Source organism: Crinia signifera, chromosome 8 (genome assembly GCF_055691185.1).
Source record: "Crinia signifera chromosome 8, ASM5569118v1, whole genome shotgun sequence".
Taxonomy (NCBI): domain Eukaryota; kingdom Metazoa; phylum Chordata; class Amphibia; order Anura; family Myobatrachidae; genus Crinia; species Crinia signifera.
The window spans coordinates 101,042,097-101,066,386 of record NC_139224.1 but is presented as its reverse complement, the minus strand read 5'-3'; the positions used below and the strand labels follow the sequence as shown (position 1 = coordinate 101,066,386).

At 45.6% G+C, this 24,290-nt stretch overlaps 1 protein-coding gene across 2 annotated transcripts in view; it reads left to right on the top strand.

Moving 5' to 3' along the window:
* EEIG2 (EEIG family member 2) overlaps nucleotides 1-20,042 on the top strand; it is a 51,374-nt gene extending 31,332 nt beyond the window's left edge. The window contains exons 6-11 of one of the 2 annotated variants that reach the window (XM_083156894.1): nucleotides 2,209-2,312; nucleotides 4,360-4,455; nucleotides 7,567-7,753; nucleotides 9,065-9,192; nucleotides 10,916-10,985; nucleotides 15,936-20,042. In XM_083156894.1, the coding sequence (XP_083013020.1) occupies nucleotides 2,209-2,312; nucleotides 4,360-4,455; nucleotides 7,567-7,753; nucleotides 9,065-9,192; nucleotides 10,916-10,985; nucleotides 15,936-15,978 (628 nt within the window). In that variant the 3' untranslated portion in view covers nucleotides 15,979-20,042. Of the gene's footprint in view, nucleotides 1-2,208; nucleotides 2,313-4,359; nucleotides 4,456-7,563; nucleotides 7,754-9,064; nucleotides 9,193-10,915; nucleotides 10,986-15,935 lie in introns of both variants that reach the window. The other variant, XM_083156893.1, reaches the window with a different exon arrangement.
* Nucleotides 20,043-24,290: the final 4,248 nt, after the last annotated feature.

Below are 24,290 nucleotides of genomic sequence, written 5' to 3'. Positions count from 1 at the left end.
CCAGACTGTTGTAGAAACACCACAGCAGAGAGTGACACCCCAGGCAGGAAGGAGGAACTGCAAGGATTTTCCAAGGAGCAAGGTGCTAGAATGAAGACTACCTAGCTAAACTTTTAGCAGCTTGAGGTGGTCCTGGATGATGTCCACCAGTGTGTTAAAGTCTGCCCCTATGCTACTGGTAGTGCAAATCCTATTTGATCGTTGTAGAGGGTCCGGTATGAAATGCCGATGGCCGGAATCCCGGTGGTCAAAATACCGACTGCCGCAATGCCGACAAGGGGGAGCCGTGGATCGCCCACCCTTGCGGGCTCGCTGTGCTCGCCACGCAGTGGGCCCAGTGCCTCGCTACGCCCGGCACACTATTTTACTCTCCCTCTATGGGTGTTGTGGACACCCATAGAGGGACAAAGTGCCGGAATTGCAGCGGTTGGGATTCCGGCATCTGTATTTCGACCGCCGGGATTCCAACCGCCGGCATATTGACCGCATCCCATTCTAGAATCTAAACTTCAGTGTAAACTGTGAAATGCTCTCACTGGCCCAACCAACATTGTCACTGTCCAGTGTGAACAGATCGAGACCATTCTGTGCATGACTCAAGTAGTTGAATCACCTCATCACATGTGATCTTCTTCACAACCTATATACAGTATAGTCCATGAATACTGGTCAAAATATTATTTGGTGACATGGCAACCATATCAGGCCAATCAGTTGATTGATAAATCCTGCACAAATGATAAGCTTGAACACTTGTTTATGTTTATTATATATTATTGTTTTTAGTTTTATATCTGCTGAATCTTCCAACAGTCTATTCTTGTACGTCTCTATAATGCTGTGTACACACGGGGAGATATATTTTCTAGCAATATATTGCTGAGTAATATATTGCTCAGTGTACTTACAATATATCTCAGCAATATATTTCTCAGCAATATATTGCTCAGTGTCCAGTTTTTCAGAGGGACCAGCAATTTTCCCTGAAAATTGCTAGCAATTTTGACTAGATTTTTTTTACCCTCTATTTAAATTCATTTATGATTTACATGGGTTGTGGGAAGTCCTTCTGGAAGGGAATAAAAGTGTATATGGTGTATATACAGATGTAGCAGGGGTCATCTTTGTGGGGGCAGGATAATCTAGCGGCAGCAGCCGCTAGTGCCCCGCTCCTGCCAGGGGTGTGGGGGCACAAGACGGCCGTGCGGCCCCTGCCACCCCGACACCAAGGCCCCCTTCATTTATATTGAGCCCACATACTATTGGTGTGGGGCAGCATGGTAATGCTCATGCTGCCCACCGATGGTGCAAATCACCTTCGATGGGCAGCATGAACATAATCATGCTGCCCGACACCAATGCCCCCTTCATTTTTTTTGAGGTCACATACTATTGGTGTGGGGCAGCATGGTAATGCTCATGCTGCCCACCGATGGTGCAAATCACCATCGATGGGCAGCATGAACATAATCATGCTGCCCAACACCAATGCCCCCTTATTTTTTACATCCTTGACATACTATTGGTGTTGGGCAGCATGGTAATGCTCATGCTGCCCACCGATGGTGCAAATCACCATCGATGTGCAGCATGAACATAATCATGCTGCCCAACACCAATGCCCTCTAAAGACAGCCTATGCACTTACTGGCTAGTGCGGCTGTGGGGCGCGCAGGAGGTGTGGATGCTGGCACAGTGGGGGGGGGGGGAGATTTGCACAGAAGCTTCTGTGCTGTATGCGCGGGCAGGGACGGAGGAAGCAGAGGGGACCGTGTGACACACTATGACCCGGCGGGTCCTGTCCGGCGCTGGAGGCTAGATATCGCTGGTAGCTGGTGCACAGTGCTTTGTGCACCAGCGACCAGGGATTTTTAGCAAGAATCGGAGGTGCAAGCTCCTGCGACCAGCGACCATGAAGGGCTGGCCGCGGGAGCGCGCACCCAGCCATTTATCGCCGGCTGAACATGAAATCACTGGCAATATGGTCACTGAGCGCCCATTTTGCCAGCGATTTCATACATAATTGCCCCCGTGTGTACACAGCATTAGTTGGTTCCATGTCTTTTTCTATGCACATCTGGTAGGAGCTTATTTACAGTATATCATTGCCTATTGTCAATATTATTTTTAAGTATTGTGTTGCTAATAGGTGCAGTGTTATTTGTATTCAGTAGTAATGGATTAGCATGCCCTGTTTTTTTGTTTTAGTGCTCCTTCCACTGCTACTTCAATTGCAACTCCTGGAGATTCTGATTCTTTGCAGGAAGACCGGAAAGGCAGAGAGACATTGAAGCTGCACTTGGGAGTTGCTGGTACGATTTGAGAATTGGTTTCTAAAAAGTATTTCTGAGGACAACCAACACATGATATTATTAATATTATTATCATTGTTAATACTGGGAATGTATACAGTTCAACCTTTTCTTCTTTTGCAGTGGGTAAAACAGGACCTACTTTTAAGAGCCTTATAGTCGACTAGTAAGCCCGCTCGAAGCAAAAGCTTCAAAAGCTAGTGTGCTACCTTCTGTGTTCGTGCATGAGTGAGAAAGAGAAGTAGTTTTACTCTCTGTCAGCAGATAGTGTTTTGGAGATTCACGGACACTAGACATATATATAGATGATGGTATACCAAACATGTTTACAGATTTGAAACCAAGTATAAAGGCCCCCATACACTGGGCCAATTTGTCCTAAGGACAGGTTGGACCAGTTTGCCCAGAGCCCCCCCCCCCCCCCCCCCCCTAAGCAGCTCCCTGGTAGGCTCACATGCAATCTGGCACTTGATTTTTTTTTTACCCAGGGGTGGAATGCGGCTGCTGAATATTTTTAAATGACTGGCCGGACATTGATTGGCTGAGACTCTCAGCCAATCAACGTCCAGCCAGTCATTTAAAAATATTCAGCAGTCGCATCCCGGCGCCCGGCAAAATACCGCTACAAGCTCTCGCCACTGCTCGGACGGACCCGCAGCCCGCCCCCTGCCACCACCACCACCAGCTAGCCGGACCCCGGTGCCTGCCTCCCGCCGCACGGGGAAGGAGGTTCCAGGTCGGGTGGTCGGACGGCCAGCAGTTCCAACCACCGGCTCTAGTCCAGTGCACACGGTACCGCGCATCGGACCTGAGGGGACATCAAACTGAGCCACTTTGGGCTGATTTCACAAGGACCTGATCCAAAAATGGCACAGATGATGGAGGGGGGTCATTAATGACATGCGGGAGAGCCCGTCATCCGTTGTTGGAGAAATACACAGAAGTGCCAAAATAAGTAATGTCGCTTATTATCATTGCCTAGTGTGTAAGGGACTTTTTAGTGTTGAGGGTATTGCTGGCTATGAGCTACATCAGTCAGAAGCAGAGCCCAATTACTGTGCTTTGCCATACAATGTCAGATAATTTGTCTCTATCTGATGGTGAGTATATTCAGTTTCAGATCAGAGCAGCAATTTATTGCATCAGTTTCGCACCCAGTGAAGGAAGGTTTTATTTTCTCAGTAAGGGCAGCTAGGTTATGGAATACTGTGAAAGAAAAAGTGGGGATGACTGAATCTATAGACACGTGTAAGAAAAGGTTGCACATATTCTTGGCGGGAAAAAGTGTCCAGGGTGATAACCATCACCTAAAATGAATAATAGCGGACTCTTCTAGAAATAGGAATACCATTTTGGGTAATCAGAGTTTTTGGGGGGAATTTACTAAAGGAAATTTGTAAAAAATAGGTGTAAAAATACGTGTATTTTTATCCAGAAATACACTTATTTTTGACATTTACTATCCCGAAAATACGGCAATTCGTATTCGTATTGATGTTCTATCAATACGAATACAAATTGACGTATTTTCGGGATAGTAAATGTCAAAAATAAGTGTATTTCTGGATACAAATACACCTATTTTTTACAAATTTCCTTTAGTAAATTTCCCCCTTTGGGTTGAACTGATGGGAAATATTTTGTCTGGATCATATAACATAGGTTGTGCACAGCAGGAGATCATATATAGGGGGAACTTAATGGACCAATGTCTTTTTTTTTTTTTTCAACCTCATCAACTGTTACTAAGATTTCTCATGCCCGACAAAGCCATCTCAGTTCCCAGTTGCTGACATACTGATCAGCTGGTAATCCGAAATGTACAAGGTGATTGTGTGCCATTTAAACTATAGAAAGTGGCGTATGTTTAACTGTGTGTCAGTCCCTTAGTCCAGAATGCTGACAATTCTGTATATGTTTATTTATTTGATGTACAGAAAATGTGCTGATTTTTACACTGTATAGAAAACCTTATTTAAATACACTCTCCCATTGCTGTTAAGCATGTGGTATAATAAACACTTTCCATTTGTATTGTTGTTATCAGACCTTTCATCAAAGAGTGCCTCAGTCCCTGATGAACTGGGAGCATGCGGACATTCCAGGACCTCCAGTTACGCCAGTCAACAGTCCAGGGCTTCAGGTATTAGAAGAACATGGGGACGGTAGCAATAAGGGAAGTTACTAGTGGGATTTAATTTGGTCGTAGGATTTTTTATGTTATTTTATTCTGTTATATCGTATGAGATGAGGGTCAAGAGCAGTATAACTTCTTTGTTTCACAATAGCAACCAACCTGCCAATAGCCCATTGCTTAAGAAATCTCCCTCTCATCAAAATATCTTATAGCCTTCTAATGATTGACAACCTACATTGTTCATTCTGGAGACTTAGGTAGAAATTTACTAAAATGTGTATTCTACTTCACATGTGATGTTGCCAAGGGCAACCAATCAGATTATGTCTACTATCTTCTAGAGGGTGCTAAATATATAAGTAGATTCTGATTGGTTGCCCATAACAACATCAATTGTGAATTAGAATCAACCTTAGCGCCAAAGCTCCCAATGAAGATTTTGCCTCTCCCTATGTCTCCTCTCTGCACACACTTCTCTCGTACCCTACCCCTCTACCTGCATCTCCTGCCTGCTTACACTGCTCTTCTAAACTACCCCTTTCCCTGGACTCACTGCTCTTCTACACTCACCCACTCTCTGAACTCTCTCCATGCTCACACATCTCTTCTACACTCACCCTACACCCCCTCCCACATGCACACTGCTCTCCTACACTACCCCTCACCCTGCGCACACTACTCTGCTACACTACCCCTCACCCTGCACACACTGCTCTCCTACACTACCCCTCACCCTGCGCACACTGCTCTCCTACACTACCCCTCACCCTGCGCACACTGCTCTGCTACACTACCCCTCACCCTGCGCACACTGCTCTCCTACACTACCCTTCACCCTGCGCACACTGCTTTCCTACACTACCCTTCACCCTGCACACACTGCTCTCCTACACTACCCTTCACCCTGCACACACTGCTCTCCTACTCTACCCTTCACCCTGCACACACTGCTCTCCTACACTACCCCTCACTCTGCACACACTGCTCTCCTACACTACCCCTCACTCTGCACACACTGCTCTCCTACACTACCCCTCACCCTGCACACACTGCTCTCCTACACTACCCTTCACTCTGCACACACTGCTGTCCCCTTTTTATCCTGGATTTCAGTAGAAAGTTCTTTAGGGGTGTCATTGTAACTGTCATAGTAATGGGAGGCACATCATTATGCCCAGTGTGTATGGTGCACGATGATGGGGGAAATAGCTGGGCTGAAAAAAGCTCAGCGCATACACACTGAGCGGTTTTACCCCTGCTAAGCCATTTTCCCCGGGGTGGACCACTTTCCATAGCAGGAGGCTATGGTAAGCCATTCACTCTGTCATTCATGTGCTGGTAATACCAGCAGATGGACGGCGGGCCGCCAGCAATGATGCGGGAGTGCGCAGCAGCGCTCACCACTGTCCCATACACACTGGGTGGTGTTCATGCTGAAAGCCGCTCAGATGAGAAACCTGAGCTGCTTTCACATGAAAGTCGCCCAGTGTGTACGGGCCTTAAGAATTTAATTGTTTGCTATGGGTAACCGCTCCACTTCTAAACCCACACCTTCGTAAATATACTCTTCAGTGACCCAGCTACAGCTTTCTTTTAGAAATGTGATTTGTTTGTTCAATGCAAACATGCAGGAATGTACAGATTCTTAAGTTGTGGGGATGGTTCTAAATGAATTTCAAGAATTTGTTTCTGTCTGCACATTGTATATATATTTATTTCTATAACATTTCTTTCAGTGTTTTTTTCTTAGTTTCACATTTTTTTTTTTTTTATAAATTTGCAAAACTCTCACAAAAAACTTTTCACGTTGGCATTATGAGGTACTGTGTTTAGAAGTTTGAGGAAAAAAATGAACTGATTTAAAGTGAAGCACTTAGAATACTTTCCGGATGCACTGTGTGTATGTATATGAATGTATATACGAAATCGTGTGTGCAGAGGCACTAATGTGTTAATAAGATGACTGTGTTGCTCAGTTGCTAACAATTGTATGTCGATCTTTAGTCACACCTAAATACATCCGCATTATTTGTTACCTACAGTGCAGCCAGGTGGATTATTAAGTGTTGATAAGGATTACAAGCTAGATAGACTTGTTTACTGCTCCCAGTTTTCTGTGCAACTCCCTGCTTTGCATATAACTTTGACTAGCATCCTGGCCGCACGTCCTGTAGCACAAACATTCAGCTGTGTAACCTGTCTATCTCTGACGAGAAGAAAAAAAAAAAACATTCCTTTTTTGTTCTCACTAGGTACAGTCAGACTATTGGCTTTTATATTTGAAAGCAAAATAAGTCTTGTAATCACTTTTTGAGTTAAAGTATTGCAGGATTGGGGCTTTTGCACATTATCAATAGTAAATCTGTCAGTCAGCATCTGAGGTTTATCAGAATCTTTAGAAAATCCTCTCTATATTTTTGTGATATGCGAGTGTCATGTTGGCATTTTTGTCAGCGAGTGTCATGTTGGCATTCATTTTAGGGAGGAGACAAATTCCTGTCTTCAGAAAGCAGACGGACTCCCTCTGCTGTACATTTAGTGCATTACAAGACCTTTACTGATGGATCAGTAGTAAAAAGTCCTGTCAGTTATTTTTATTTTAATCTTTCCCTTTGTGTACAATTTGTCACAAAACTGTCTGTTGCTCACATGACACTTATTGAGATAATTGGGCTGATTCAGATTTTGGAGTGACATAAAAAGGAAACCGGTAACTTTGGCAAACCCATGCTGCTCTCAAGGAAATGCAATAACATTTGAGAGGGATGTTTCCAAACTTGTCTAAAATGAATCGTGGAAATAAAGCTTTCCGGTGTTTGTAGGCTACATGCAAAAGCAGCCAGAGTTTACCCTGCGTGCAAAAAATAAATGTGTGTGCATCCCTTGCATTGCAACATGGTTTGTTCCACATACATTGCTTTGCACCGAACACAATTGAACATTAACCCTTCACACGTCTGTTGTATTGTAGCTGGCTGTATCCTGCAAGTTTAACTATTGTATATGTTCTTGTGGCTAACAGATGAAGCCAGTGTATTGCCTTGTTCTAGCTGACATAGGTGACTGCTTGTCAGGTGCGCTGGGTGTAATCAAACCTGTATATCGTTGTTACAGCAGGCTACAGCACAGGCCACTCACGCTCTTCCAGTCTGTCTGAGTTGAGCCACCGGAGGAACACATCTGAGGGAAGCACTTCAACCGGTATAGGCAGTATTCCAGAACCAAATGAGGATGACGGCACTAAAGTTCTCACCTTCAGCCCAGAAATCACAGAGGAGGGGTCATCTAATGAGAAACTTAGCAGGTACAGTGCTTAAATGTACAGGGAAATAGGAATTGTCTATGGATTGCTGGTTCTCCTATCAGGGAGAATATTTAGATGTGCTAATGAGGTTGTGCGAGGGGTATAGGCATGTAAAAGGTTCAGCTCTAAGGTCATTACAGGTGGGGCTAGATCAAGGCTGAAGTATTTTTGGCTCTTCAAAACAGGATTGTAGTGCTGCAGAATAGTTGATCAAAGAATGCAATTATGTATGGCTACAGAATAGAGCAAGTCCACTGTGTGACCACTCACTATGATCCCACAAATAGAATCTTAGTAGTTGGATATAAAACATTCTTTCACCTTTGATCTACTAATTTTTTACATTTATAATGATCTTTTAATTATCTGTGGCTCATAATTTGGTACTTGTTTCCTAGAACGGCGCACACAATTTCCATTGTATGGGCTCCTAAAAATCTCATCGCATCCCACTGGAATATTGCGGCATGCAAAGCGATGCAATTCGATTTTGAATTGTACAAGCACCCATGCCATGAGATGTGATGGGTGCTTACAATGACATGTAACCCCTAGTATCCGCGCCATCCCAAAGCGTGGTGAGAGCAGCGAGCCCCGTGAGGGGCGGCGGTACGTGTCCTCCGACCTTTACATATCCCCACTATCCACGTCGGCGTGGAGTTGCTTTTAGATAGTGTGGCGAGCGGATGCGGAATACGAGCCTGAAGCGTGGCGAGCGGACACGGATTACTTTACATGTATTCCGCGTCAGCTCGCCACGCTTCGGGCTGGTATTCCGCTTCCCCTTGCGGGGCACGCTGCGCTCGTCACACTTTGGGCTCGGTGGCTTGCTGCGCTCGCCACACTATCTAAAATCAACTCCACTCCGACGTGGATAGTGGGGGTATGAAAAGGTCGGATGACGCGTACCGCTGCTCTCGCCACGCTTCGGGATGGCGTGGATACTGGGGGTTACATCTCATTGTAAGCACCCATCACATCTCATGGCATGGGTGCTTGTACAATTAAAAATCGCATTGCATCCCATTTGCTGCCATGCGATATTTATTTGTACAAGCATCGCACACCACTAAAGGTACACGATGCCATGCGATGGGAGCCGTGCTAGGAAAAAAGTACCCATAATTCTGTAGGGATCGTACAAGGTTTAATTCATCTTCATAGATGTCATAGGTTACTGGTAAAGCTTGTGGAGGTTAAAATGCTTGTTACATGCAAAAGTGTGACATCGCTCAGAGATGGGCCATAAATGCTGTTACACATTGCCATCCGACATTGCGGTTACAGTTACCATGCGCCCTATTTCTGTAGGCTCCCTGTGAAGCAGGACTCTGTTGAGTCACAGTTAAAACGAGTGGATGCCACCCGGGTGGATGCAGATGATGTAGTGGAAACAATTCTCCAAAGTCAAGATTTTACCCTAGACTCAAGTGCTGAGGGTAAGTGAAGTACTGTAACCATAGAGGTTTCCTTGTCTTAGGAAATCATGCTATCTTGAACACTTTCATCTCCTTACTGTGTCTCTCTCTCTCTCTCTCTCTCTCTCTCTCTCTCTCTCTCTCTCTCTCTCTCTCTCTCTCTCTCTCTCTCTCTCTCTCTCTCTCTCTCTCTCTCTCTCTCTCTCTCTCTCTCTCTCTCTCTCTCTCTCTCTCTCTCTCTCCCTCTCCCCCTCCCCCCTTTACTTTACCACATACTTTACATCTAAAACTGACTACAAATATCAGGACATCACTTACCAGCTGTCTTTCAGCACCCTACCCCCTCCTTTGTGAGACTACCATTTACCAAGAAGTCATGACCTTGATCCAACCCCTCACCTTTCCTCCTGCCTAGACCCCATCCCCACCCACCTCCTCAGCTACTTTTCTCCTTCGGCCTGCTTCCATCTTGCCCACCTCCTTAATCTCTCCCCCCTGATTCGGCACTTCCCCCAGTTCTGTTTCCGTTTAAAACATATTTCCAGGATCAGACTTTCGCCCCTGGGTGCTACGAAGATCCTCATCCCCTCACTCGTCATCTCCAGATTGGACCGCCTCTCTCCTCCAACTTATCCTCAATGCTATTGCCCAGCTCGGATTCAGTATTGAATCCCGGCGGTCGGGATCCCGGCGTTCAGAATCCCGACGCCGGAATCCCGACAGCCAAAATGCCGACAAGGGGGGGACGTGGATCGCCCCCCCTTGCGGGCTCGCTGCGCTCGCCACGCAGCGGGCCCGGTGCCTCGCTACGCTCGGCACACTAATTTATTCTCCCTCCAGGGCTGTCGTGGACACCCCAGGAGGGAGAATGTGTCGGCATTTCGGCGGTCGGGATTCCGGCGTCGGGATTCTGAACGCCGGGATCCCGACCGCCGGGATTTTAACTGCATCCCGCCCAGCTCATCTCCCTCTTCACGTTTACCCCTCTCTAACAGACCTTAAACTGGCAACCCTTCCCCTTCCAAATCCAATTTACCCTCTCTCTATAAGACTCTCCTTTTCTCTACTAAATTACACATGGTCTTTTAAGACCTACTTCTCCATCAAAGCCATCCATCTGTCATCCTAACCCACTGCCCCATGTTCACTGTAACCCCATCTGTGTCACCCTGTCTGTATGCCTGTCCTCTGCAGAATGTAGGCTCTCACAAGCAGGGCCCTTTCCACTCATGTGTTTTTTCGGTACTTATGTAATATCTGGGCTCCCGTTTTTCTTATGAGACCGCGTCCCCTCGCAGGGCTCGCTGCGCTCGCCACGCTTCGGGCACGGTGGCTCGCTGAGCTCGCCACACTATATAAAATCTACTCCATGCATAGTTGGATAGTAGGGGTATGAAAAAATGGGGTGCATTTAACATGGGAGCCCAGATAATACATAAGTACCGTTTTTTCTTCTCTTACTCTATCTTCTGCTCCATACTTCTTACAATGGCACCTAGTTTCTGTCACCCTGATGCTTTTTTCACTGTTGTGACCACTTTTGTGGTTTATATACAATATACTTGTCCTACATTACCTTGTACTGTAATTCACTGTTTTCTGAAGCCCAGATGTCTTTGTAAAATGAGTGAATGTATGTTAGAGTTAAAACTTAAATCACTTTACTAGGGACAGTGATCATTTACTCATTAGCATGTTACTGGTTTAGTAGGTACTAATGCATTAATTCTGTCTGTCCTTATAGAGGAAGGGCTGAGGCTGTTTGTGGGTCCCGGAGGGAGCACTGCACTTGGAAGTCATCATCTACCAAACAGGTATATATGTCATTCATTGGAGAACATCTACTTGTATACAGTCATTTTTAAAACCACTTAATTGGGCTCTACGCCATTTTGTATAGTTTGTGCAATGGAGTTTCCCTGTGTCTGTAAAGGCACTGGAGGTTCACTGCATCATGTTTCATCCAGAAGTCACTCAAAATGATGATTGGTTGCTGTTGAGGGAAAAGAATGTCTCTCTCCTTGTTCCGTGTATACCAGAGATGGGGAACCTTCGACCCAGCTGTTGTTTAACTACACATCCCAGCATGCCCTGCTTCAGTTTTGCTATTTTAAAACTGTCGCATGGCATGCTGGGATGTGTAGTTTAACTGCTGCTGGAGGGCTGAAGGTTCCCCATCCCTGATGTATACCCTCCTGTAAGTAATTGCTCAGTTGGGATAAGATCTGGTGATTGAGAATGCAGTGATATATCCATTACATGCTCATTGAACCATCGGGCAGCCGTGAATGCTTGTTGGTAGGGCATTGTCATCCTGGATGATGCCTGTCCTGCTAAGATAGGATTGCTGTAACATGCTGCAGAAAGGATTATATGTTTCCATTAAAGACAGTTAGAAATGACTTTGCCTTCAAGGGGAATGACTGACCCCCTAACAATGTTAGGAAAATGCACTCCTCGTTACAGAGCCACCAGAACCTTTCTTTGTTGTATATGCACGGAATTTCCACCACAGAACAGTGCTTACCCAGGTGTTATCCTTGACTTGGAACTGTCCTTTGATCTGCACTCTGCAGATGTATTAAGCCTGGATAAATGATAAAGTGGGGATAATATGTACCGCGAGCAAGGCTGCAAGGCAGTGTGTGTGCAGTTACATTTGGTAGGAACTTTAGTGGCCAAAGCAGCTTAACGTGTTAACTTTTCATGAGCAAAATCAGCCCCTAACTGTCAATTTAAAGTATGGGTTTGGAAAATGAGACAGGGGTGGATTGGCTGCTGTGTTAACATCTTCCACTTTATCACCTCTGCCCCACTATCTTCCGCATTGACTTTTACAATATCTTCCCTACTGGTCTATCCTTCAACAAACATTCACTTCTATAATTAATTTTGGTTACAGCATCTATAGTGAGCTACCTTGTATGTCACAGATCTGCTTATTCAAGCTTACCTGACTGGTGATTCTGCTCTGTGTCTCGGACTGACTCATGGTGCCCACACACACGCACCGATCCCGGCGGTGCGATGGGGTGCACGCTCCCGCGGCACCTCATCGCACAGTACAAAAAGTATGTGCTGCACATACTTTTTGTACTAGCTTTCTATCGCATCGCATGCACAAGGCATACGATGCAATGCTATGTGTGCTAGTTCAGCACAGAACGCACGCCGGGATCGATGCGTCGGTGGGCACCTTCAGTTCTATGTCCATTCATACTGCCAGTCAGTCTGTGCTTTGCTGGCTCATTGATTGCGCACCTGTTGGAAATCCAGACTGAAGTTGAAATCACCTGTAACCCTTTGCTGTCCTGTCCCCTGTGGCTCACCTGTATAGTTCAGACTGAGGTCTTCTGGATTCATGCCTCAAATTGCAGATTGAGAGTCCCCTCTGTCCTTTCCTCCAATCAATGCAAGGCAGGGGGGGGGGGAGGGATATCCTGCTCACAGCAACTTGTCTTCCTGCTGCATGTGCCGGATGCTCTACGCCAGGGCTCGACAATTACCGGTCGCCATGGCGACCAGATTCTGCTTCCTGGCGACCAGATTTTTTGGGAGAGAGGAAGCAGAATCTGGTCTGGGCAGGTCAGTGGCAGCATTTCCTAGCCCCCACCTGCTGGAGGGACCAGCGGCAGCGCACTGAGCAGCGCCCGCCCCCTGGAAGTCAGCAGCGCGGGCAGGGTGCCCGACCCCCCTCTCCCCCCTCCTAAGGGACCAGCGGCAGCGCACTGAGCGGCGCCCTCCAGCGTCTCCCACCTGCTGGAAGTCAGCAGCGCGGGCTGGGTGCCCGACCCCCCTCTCCCCCCTCCTAAGGGACCAGCGGCAGCGCACTGAGCGGCGCCCTCCAGCGTCTCCCACCTGCTGGAAGTCAGCAGCGCGGGCTGGGTGCCCGACCTCCCTCTCCCCCCTCCTAAGGGACCAGCGGCAGCGCACTGAGCGGCTCCCTCCAGCGTCTCCCACCTGCTGGAAGTTAGCAGCGCGGGCTGGGTGCCCGACCCCCCTCTCCCCCCTCCTAAGGGACCAGCGGCAGCGCACTGAGCGGCTCCCTCCAGCGTCTCCCACCTGCTGGAAGTTAGCAGCGCGGGCTGGGTGCCCGACCCCCCTCTCCCCCCTCCTAAGGGACCAGCGGCAGCGCACTGTCGACCCTTTCAGTGCGGCAGCTGCTGGTAAAGAACTCGGCGCCTCCTCTATGCCCCTATTAACCCCTGCAGAGAACACATGTTAACCCCTGCAGAGAATGTTAACCCCTGGCAAAGTATGTGACCCCAAGGGGATAGGGAAGGGGATGGGGATATGGGGGGGGGGATGGGGATATGGGGGGGGGTAATGTACACTACCTCTACTTCCAGTGTGTCATGTTTTGCTCTAACCACCAGCATACATATGTCGTCGCCCCCCCCCCCCCCCCTGTGTGGGCCTGCACCACCACCCTACCCTTGCAAATGCCAGCCTGCCCCACCTGTGTAGTCTGCACCCCCCTGCTAGTGCCAGCCTGCCCCACCTGTGTGGCCTGCACCCCCTGCAAGTGCCAGCCTGTCCCACCTGTGTGGCCTGCACCCTCCTGCAAGTGCCAGCCTGTCCCACCTGTGTGGCCTGCACCCCCCTGCTAGTGCCAGCCTGCCCCACCTGTGTGGCCTGCACCCCCTGCAAGTGCCAGCCTGTCCCACCTGTGTGGCCTGCACCCTCCTGCAAGTGCCAGCCTGTCCCACCTGTGTGGCCTGCACCCTCCTGCAAGTGCCAACCTGCCCCACCTGTGTGGCCTGCAAGTGCCAGCCTGTGCCACCTGTGTGGCTTGAACCCCCCCTGCAAGTGCCAACCTGCCCCACATGTGTGGCCTGCAATTGCCAGCCTGCCCCAACTGTGTGATCCCCCCATACTGTCTGCCCATTTGTCCATCTTTGCCCCAGTCCATCCATATATTCATAGATGCAGCATATGGTGCTCATTCCAACCATTTTCCCCAATCTGTACTGTACCTCTATGTCCGTCCATCCTACCTGACTGTCCTGGCAATGTCTCTCCTGCTCACTCTCTTTCTCTCCCAGACACCCTTTCTTTTAGTTACACCCCTGGCCATGGGCATTACGGCGTGTGGTATTATATGTAATGGGCATTACGGTGTTTGGTTTACCGGGTAATGGGCGTTACGGTGTGTGTGGTATATGTAATGAGCATTATTGTGTGTGGTATAGTATGCAAAAGGTTTTTCGGTGTGTGGCACAATGTGTAATGGGCATTGTGGCATGTGTGTATGTGTAATGGGTATGTGACATGTGTAATAGGCATTATGGTGTTACTTTTTGGCGCTCACTGTCACTATTTTTTTGTGGCTCCTACATTTTCATCCTGGCTCCTAGATTTTTTCTAAATTTGTCAAGCCCTGCTCTACGCTGTTCAAGCCTGCTTCCTGGAGTCCCTGCGTGAGTCTTCAGCGTTCAGCTCCCAGAGACTCTGCTTGTCCGGCTGGTCCAACAATCCCGATCCGGTCCACAAATAGTACTATTCCTGCTCCGGTTCCTGTTCCTCTAGTTCCTGTGTTTATCCTCTGTATTCTTCAGTTACCCGTTATGCCAAGTGGGCCATCCTGAGTTGCTGTTTTCTTCAGTTATCCGTTATATGCCAAGTCGGCCATTTCAGTTCTGTTATCTCCGTCACCTGTTCCTGTGCTAAAGCCAAGTCAGCCTTTGGTTTCCATTATCCAGTCGGAGTGTCAACACCAAGTTGGCAAGTTCAGTTTCCGCGTTCATCCCTCCGAGGCCTACCCAGTCATCTCAGCTATACTCCAGTCTGTCGCAGCCAGTCGGCCTTTCAGTTGTCCTAGTTGCCTTTTGACCAGAGACACCTACGTCAAGTCCTCAACTGCGCAGCCTCTCCCCTTCAGTGAGCACTTCTAGCGACGGGCCGCGACCTGCTCTCCGAGTACAGCGAAACCGAAAACCTCCGTGCGGGGGCCCCTGGCGAAGACCGCTGGGCAGTTAGACTATGCGCCCTCATCAAGGAGTTCAGCCAAGTCTCACGTTGAGGGGGTTTATGCACAGGTTCTATATCTGACCCGCCACGCTTCCAGCTCCCCAAGTGCAGCCCATCCCGGGACCGCAGCATATGACGGATCCACAACAACCATCCGGTGTGACAGTTTGCACCAGCCACCAGACCGCCACGGCTGAGTTCACAAACTCCTAGTCGTGACAGTAAACCACTTATACTGCTAATCTGCTTTGTCCACATTGTTTGCCTGTATTTCACCAGCACGCTGCATCACTTAGCCACAATGCACGCTAGGGGAGGCCTGCGTTGCCCTGGAGACAGGGAAGCCGGAAGTACACAGCGCGCGATCACCGGCATCTGACAGCACAGTGATCCTGTGCTGTCAGATGCCGGTGATCGCGCGCTGTGTACTTCCGGCTTCCCTGTCTCCAGGGCAATGCAGGCCTCCCCTAGCGTGCATTGTGGCTAAGTGATGTGGCGTGCTGGCGCGCACTGTGTGCACTGACTTCACCATGCTGGCGGCAGCGGCGGGAAAAGCCAGAGGCTTTGATTTGATGCACGGTGGTTGGGGTATGTATAAATACTGTTACTGTTTTAATGTTTGTTATCTCCTGATGAAGAACAAATAAAGTTCGAAACGTAGAGTGATCCCTGCTATCTTGTGCATTTCTTGGAGAGTGAAATATATATTCTTAACAGCACTAATGTTGTATAGTAAGTCAGATCATGTGAATCAGCACTTGCTAGAATTTCTCACCTTCTCTGCTTTCTCTTAGGGCTGGTGCCGGTCCATATGAACAGGTTGTAATCAAACGCTGAGAACCCTACGAGATGTGACTGGTTCTGCGGGGACCACTAGAACCCAGCCATAACGGTTTCATATTCTGCAGACTTTTCATGTGCTTGGAGGTGGCACTGAAGACACATACTGTGATGTAGTTTTCAAGGGTGGTTGTCTTCTCCTTCCTCAGATATGAAGTGAATTCTATTCCTGGCAGATACATCTGTACTGTTTCAGACCTACCCAACGTCGATGACATTGTAACAACAAAGTCGGCAATCGGAATCAGTACAAAGCTATTATGACAGCAATTATTGCAGTCACTGATGATCACTCTAATTTAAAACTGACATGGTATGATATTTTTTACTACAGTTTGTACAACAGCTGCAGAGTTCACATGTGTAAACACCACCAGTCAGACGGCCTCTTAATGCTTTAATATAACTTTTGCAGATGGGGTAGTAGTTGGCGGAAACTATCAGGGTAATATGTCTGGCACCTTGCAGCTAAAGGAAGCTCTTGTGTTTTCTGCTGTCAATCGCATCCGTGATGACACATTGAAGTGAATGGGGGCCACTTATCTTCTAACATGTTGGCATGATGAAGCTTCGGAGATGTTGTAGTGTTTTCTGAGTGTGAATGCTTCTGTTGTGTGATAAGAGGGTTGTTTCCCATTCTCTCCAATGTCCCATCACAAGACCTAGCAGTATGAATGCTAATGCATTTCTAGCTGGGAAATTGCCACTATAAATAAGAATTATATTGTAGACTTGATGCCATGTTGTGAATACAACACATTTATAATAAGCAGAGTAGGTTTAATTAAGAGCAGGTTGAGTATTTTTTTAATTTTATCTCTCAAGCCATAGAATATATAAATAAATCCTTTATTAAACCAGAGGCTCTAATGGTATGTTGCTCCAGATTTTCATTGAAGTCACTTTATTAGGTCAGAATACTAATTTAGTGTTTAGTCAGCTGGGGTGTACTAAACAACCTCTTGGTGCCTGTGTCATTTGTGGCCTTCCAAGTATTTGTGTAGCTTGGTTTCCCAGAGAACACCCACATAACTTTCATGGGGTTTACTTGCAGTTGTAGTGCTTTTAAAGCTTTGCCCTTTTAAAGTATTGGTTTATTCCAGACATAAGGCTGATTAGTAAACAAACTTCTGTAATTACTTTATTTTGCTAATTACATTATTAAATAGAGTATATACTGTAATTATAACCTATATTTGGGCCTCCCCATGAAAACATGTAAATTACCTTACAATATCTAATATCTATTTGGTAACCATAACAATATCATCCATAAACTGTGTTTTCACCCTTTTGTGTGAACTTTCTTGAGTTGGTCCTACAGATAAATTCAATACCTACAAGCCTACTTCCTGAATACGGACATGCATCCGTTGTCCTTTGTAAAACTGGACATTACAATCAAATCAGTGTCTTACAGAAAGGGGGAGCACCTGTATTTTTATATGTTCATCTCTGCCAGTAAAAATAAAAATAAAAATATTTTATCAAAGGACCAAGTACAGGTCTTCCAGCTTATAATAACAATAGTCTGTTGTATGTTGTATCTCACACTACATTATAAACCCTGCCTGCCAGAAACATACGTTTTGTGTGTATTTCATAATGTACTGTTGTTTATAGTCTGATACTAGTCTGCAGGAATATATACATTTTTTTTAGGGTGGATAATAAAGGAGGCTGGGTGTTTATGGTAAAATGTATGACACTATTATTGTATTTACTTTGTGTTTAGTATATATTTACAGAATATATGAAGAATTAAATACAATATATAGTCAAATTACCTATTTTGGGGAAACTGTTGCCGTTTCATTTATGGTGCAATGTTGACTTTTGTTTGTATAGTGATATTTTTATAAATTTTTATTTTATTGTATAAAATGTATTTCATTTAATGACTCGTTGATATTACAAGTAGGCTAGTTAGAAGGTATGATTGGCCTACTGTTTTTTTTTTTTCTTTTAACCAAACCGTTGATGTCTAAAATACATTTATAGCTCTGCACATTGTAACTAATGTTCTATACAGCCGTTACAGTTACCCAGGGACTTAGCTGTGAACATCCATAGAGTAAAGGTGGCCATGCACTACTGTGAGAAGTCACAGCAGTGTATGGCCATCCAATCCCCTCTTGAGCAGCCCTGGACCTTCACGGGCGGTAGGATTGCATGCAGTCCTTCTGCATGTGACTGATTACCTTTGATCCCGCCGGAGGTTGGAGGGATAGCAGGTTTGAACACTGATCAAATCGGATGTCATACTCATGCGGTTTGGGCCGATTTCACATGGCCCGTTCCTTTTGAATTGGGTGAATTCAGGCCAAATTGCAGTGTGTGGGGGCCGCCTGAGGTAATCTCAATGATGATTTTCCTCATTGCAATTGTTCTTTGTTTTAAGATTTTGTTGCAGTGTAAAGGAGCAGTTCAGCTCCTATTGGTTGATGTGATATCATATAACCAATGTGAAGCCTCATGACCATGTGCTATGGTTTAATGTCTTCTTTAGTTTAATGAATTTCAAACACAAATGTGTTTTGTAACTGGATTTTTTTACAAGCAACTGGCACTGGCTATGGGCTTCTACAATGTTATTCTAATGTTTGTCTAAAAAATGAAAAACTAGCGCAACACTAATAGCATCATACCCCTTTCACATGGCAAATGATGGGATTTGGACAAGGGTCATTTGCTGCCATCATCTGGGGGCTGCGGGGGGGGGGGGGGGGGTGGCAGGGCGAGGAAAGCAGCGGCCGGGGGAGAAGGCAGCACTGAGGTGATGCTTATGCCTACTCCTAGTAATGAGTGAGACCCGGATAGCTTGACCCAGGTCCGACCAGGGAATAGCACTTTTTTATCCCAGGTTTCTGAACCCGGATATTGGAAATGGCCCTTCAATACCACACACCGACCCGGGTTGACCTGGCAACAACCCGTGATCAACCCGGGTTATTTAGATACATTTTACTAGTGTTAAAAACAGCAGGCAGGAAGCCAAGAATAACAATCCTGTTTGATTATCCATTACAGATCTCCACAGTATAGATACAAGGGACTCTCACAATGTTACATTGTTATATTTAGGCTTACAGTGAGTGTCCATCATTTCAATTCTAACTAGAACTTGGCCACATGAAACTCTCTCCCTTGTAAAATGAGTCGTTACTCTGTTGTCCCTGGCAGCCAGTGCCTTGTATGAACGTATGTAGACAAGTATGTATCTCACTCAGAGATTAGCTTCTTCACCCATAGTGCTAGGTGGAATGTCCAACTGAGGATGGAGCGAATTGGCACAGCGGTTTTTTATTTATTTTTATTGATTTCTAAATACATTTTATGTATTTTTTTTCCTTAACCCTGATGACTTTAAAATGATTACATGTGACACATGACACTGATTTATGTACAATTTGCTGGTCATTTAGGCCCGATTCCTGAACACTTTGTGCCTAGCCCTCTCCTCCAAACACACTTTCCATAGTTATAATCACCTGGTAATGTTAAAATAGAACCCAGCTGCTATTTATGTTTGCAATATTTAAGTATGTAACCATAACTTCATTAGCAATGCACACTGGTATTAAGCGTTGGAGAGAGATAATGTACCAGCCAATCAACTCCAATACCATGTTTCATCTGTGTTTAAAAAATTAGTTCAGAGTGGATTGGTTGGTACTTTATTACTGTCCAAGAGGTAATACATCTGCCCCTTAATACTTTATAAACCTGCTGATAATTTAGGCGATACATTATCTGTATAGTATATAATGAGTGGTATTTGCTGATAAAGCGATTGAATGCCTCTGTATGAAAAAGGTATTTTATTTTGCTATAGAAATGTATATTCCACAGCTGAAGATTAAATGCAAACAATACGTAAATCTTCACAGTACTTTCTAAGCATCTGACAATGTTAATGTTAACTGTGGTAAAAAAAAAAAGTTTTTATATTGTGTGTTTTTTATGTAACCATTGCGATAAATATGGAAAACCAGGTGCTTATCTCATAAGCATGGTTATGTTACATTGTATCTTTTTTTTTGGGGGGGGGGGGGGGGGGGGGGTGGTTAGAAGGGGCCATGGAGAAAAAATAAACCAGTATTACATTGATCCGTGTTATTGTGGTGGCAGAAGCCAGATTTATGCTGGCCACACATCAGACCAACTTTCCTCCAACCATCCAACTAGTTGCTTGGATGGAATAAAAAGCTGTTACTGGATGGGAGCAAATGTAATATTTACTTCAGAAATTTGCTCCCAAAATGTGGAAAAGGACAAACTGTCGCTCAGACAATTTGACTGAATGTTTTTGTCCATTTTCCTGGGTTTGTGAGCACATTTCTGATTGTCATTTGCTCCCATACAGTACCAGATTTTTATTCCATCCAAGCAACTAGTTGGATGGTTGGAGGAAAGTTGGTCTGATGTTTGGCCAGCATTAGAAGGCACATATGACTCGTACACTGTCTGTTTGAATTGTAAATGTACTGCAATATACCTTAAGACCCGCACAGTGCCTGTGGCTTAGGACCAGTATACTTAATACCACATTCGTAACAGTAACAAATTGGAAAGTACTGTATACACTGAGCCAGAGACAGGAAAATGTCATCATTAGCCATTGTGTTTTCTTAGCTACAACAGTTTTATGTTTAAGATTACAAAGGTCACTTTTATACGGTTATTTTATTATTAGTGAAGTATTTGTAAATGTGAGATTTTCCTTCCGAATCAAATAAAGTCTTATCCTCCATGCTGTTTGTTATTACTCACCGTGTAGCAACCTCTCTCCAGAGCTAGCCCATTGTAGCTTTTCCTATTGCAGTCTATGGTGATAAAGTGCTGTATAGAGTTTGTTGTGCAAGTTAGTTTTATATAGTTGAAAGTATTTTTTTATGAAATGGTCTCAGCATTTAAACTTTAGTTCTTAAAAATCAAATTAATTAAATAAGCCTATAGCCTTTATGTAGGCTAATGTTGACATCTGTAAGGTCCTCGTGTCTCAATCGCTCTCCTTTTATTTATATATAATATAGATGGCGCTAAATACAGGTTGAGTATCCCTTATCCAAGTATCCATTATCCAAATTATTCCGAAAACCATAGTATCCAAAATTTTACTTTTTATTTTTTGCCTACTGGCTACATCTGTAACTGGCACTATTGGGGAATAACCTGTAACTAAATATGTGCAAGGACATGATTGCTGGGCATTCAAATTCAGTGCCTGAGCTAGTACACAAACTTTGTTTCATTTTTTGAAATCTTGTTTCATGCACAAATAAAATATATTTGTGTGTATTTCATGTGTTTGGTGTGCTTATACATCATAAATTCAAGATACCTCTTTCAAATCTAAAAATATTCCAAAAGACGAATAATCCAATATCCAATATTCTTCTGGTCCTGAGTATTTTAAATAAGGGATACTCAACCCGTACTCCTCACCTCTGTGGTGAAGTGCCGTCACTGACCAATAGGTGGACCAAATTACTCCTTTGTGTTCTTAAAGATGTCATAACAGAAAGTGAAAGCAATTTATGCAGGGGCACTGATCTGTTTCAAACGTTCTGGATATGGATTGAGTTGTGAAGACAGATTGGTGGTAGGAGCAGATAGAGACTGGGATGGAGTTTGTGGGTAAAAAAAAGTAGTTAGAAGCAGTCATTTTGAAAGTCTGTTATGAAAGAGTCGCCAAAGACCTGGGAATGTCGACCAGGGTTGATCCTTTTACACTAGAAATGAAAGGCAAATTGCTGGGTAGAAATGCTTGACCCAGTAATTTGCTTTGTAGGGTGGTAAGAATAGGCCTGGCATTCAAATGCTGGGTGAAAGACGGAACGCAGGATTAATGTGTCTTGAGAATAGATTTTGGGATCCTCAACACATTCTCATATATAGAAGCTAGTGAATGTCTCTTAATGTATGCAGTATTGAGCAGAGCTGGGCTGTCATGCTGAATCTCATGGCCTGGTTAAGCTGACCACACAATAGATAGATAATCTATTGTTTTTATAGCAGCAAACATGTAGGTCTGTTTTGCAGCACAGCAAAAGCACATATATTGGTATGTTTGAATGTATACTCAGTCGAAGCGCTGGATTTGAAAACCTATAGAAAAGACTGGCCATATGCTGATTGGCTGAGAGCGTCCGGTCAGTCTTTTCAAAGGTTTTCAAATTTAGCAGTGCTTCCCGCTCTGCTGCTCGGCAAATAGTGCTACAAACTATTTGCTGGGCAGTGGGGCAGCAAGCGCGGCTGAATTTGAAAACATTTTGAAGAGACTGGCCAGACGCTGATTGGCTGAGAGCGACTCCCGCCCTGCAAATAGCGCTAAAATAGCCACGGCTGCCCAAAGCTCCACAGTCTGGACCCCACCGCTACTGCCTGGACCAAGGTAAGTACCTTTCACACAAGCCAGTAACCCGGGATGGTCACGGGAGCAACCCTGGCTAGTAGGGTTGAAATCCCGGCTAATTTTCACGAGAATTTGGGCTGGTGTGAGAGGGGTATAAGAGAGATAGTGTCAAAGAGATGGTTTAAGGCAGGGTAAGAGAATAAAGCAAGAGAGTGAGAGGGGAACAGCACAGCCACAGGTCTTTGATGGTGGTGAGCACTTAACTGCATTAGACTCACCCCCTAAATACCCGCAATTGCACAGGAACCAGGAGTACACAAACATCAGGGGCACACTGATGCGCACACATACATTGTACAGGGGCACACTGACAATCATACATTGTATTTGGAACAGGGGCACACAGACACACGTACAGGGGTACGCTGACACACATTGTAAAGCATGGGTCTTCAACCTGTGGCCCTCCAGATGTTGTGAAACTACATGTTCCAACATGCATTGCCACATTTTTTTCCTATAAATGCATGCCAAAAAACCTGAGTGCATGCTGGGACATGTAGTTCCACAACATCTGGAGGGCCACAGGTTGAAGACCTGTGTTGTAAAGGGACCAGGGAGACACACACAAATCCTAAGGGCCCACCAACACACACATACTGTACAGCGCACAAACATCAGGGTTATGCAATCCCTCCTCCATGATGAATACCTACCGCAGTGCTGTGCTTCGTATGTCTCCAAATGAGGAGTGGGAGCATGAGGACAGTGAGTGGGGCCTACATTTAATCCATCTGGCAGCGGGAGATGCCGCCCTTGCAGCGTAGACCCGGATTCCCTACCAGCTCCGCTGCAAAACTTAGCAAGTGGACACTTTCCAGCAGAGAGGAGGGAGTGGTGCCAGTGAGCTTTGGGAGCAGCCACCCACCCACCCACCCATTGACCAGGTGCAATGCTGCCAGCGTTGTCCCAGGAGGGACCCTGATTGGCTTAGAGCCATGACAGGCTTTTCTCTCAAATTAATCAGCGGCCACAGATTAATGTTAAATGTTGTTTTTAAAATGGAGCTGTCCAGTCCTCAATGCCTGGGCTGTTACCCGCCGGCTCTTTTAAATTTGGGGGAGGGGCAAGCTGCCTCCTTGCTCCCCCACCCCTCCCCTCATCCAATTGTACATGGCATCCTGGTCTATATCCAGCCTTGTTGAAATAAGCAAAATCTGTATAATCAACTAACCTCCAAAACCAGTGTTCATGTGGCCTTTTAGCTGCTGTGGAACTAAATATCTCGCAACACCCTGCCACAGTTTTGCGATGATGGCATGCTGGGATTTGTGGTACCATAGCTTCTGGAGGACTGCATTTTCAGTACTTTGCATATTGTGTTTTCTCAGACTTCTAAAGCAGGGGTTGTAATGTAATTACACACCAAAAACAGCTGCTGTCAATCAAAAATATAAGGCTCTTTGGGTGTGGCATACAAACCGGTCTTTCTGGATCTGTCTTCATGGGTAATTGACATGTACTGAAATGTATAGTTATATCAGGGTTGCCCAATCTCCCGGAATGGCCTGGAGGGTCCTGTAAATCAGGTCCGCCCCATGGAATTCCCCCAAGCCTTCCACAATTCCCACTCTGAGGCAATGCGATGTGGGGGGGCATGGCCACAATTATGAATTTCAACGCCCACAAATACAGCAGCATTTCTGCCCCCTTCACAGCATGTCCACAGGCTCCACCCCCTTCTTCAGCTAGAACCCTGAGTTATACTGCACATTCTGGGGCAGATGTATTAAGCCTTAACAAGAGATAAATGCAAGGGTGATAGAGATAAAAAGGTCCAGCCAATCACCTGACTTTTTTTCAACACAGCCTGTAAAATGGCAGTTAGCAGGTGATTGGCTGGACGTTTATCTCTCTTTATCACCCTCGCATTTATCTCTTGTTAAGGCTT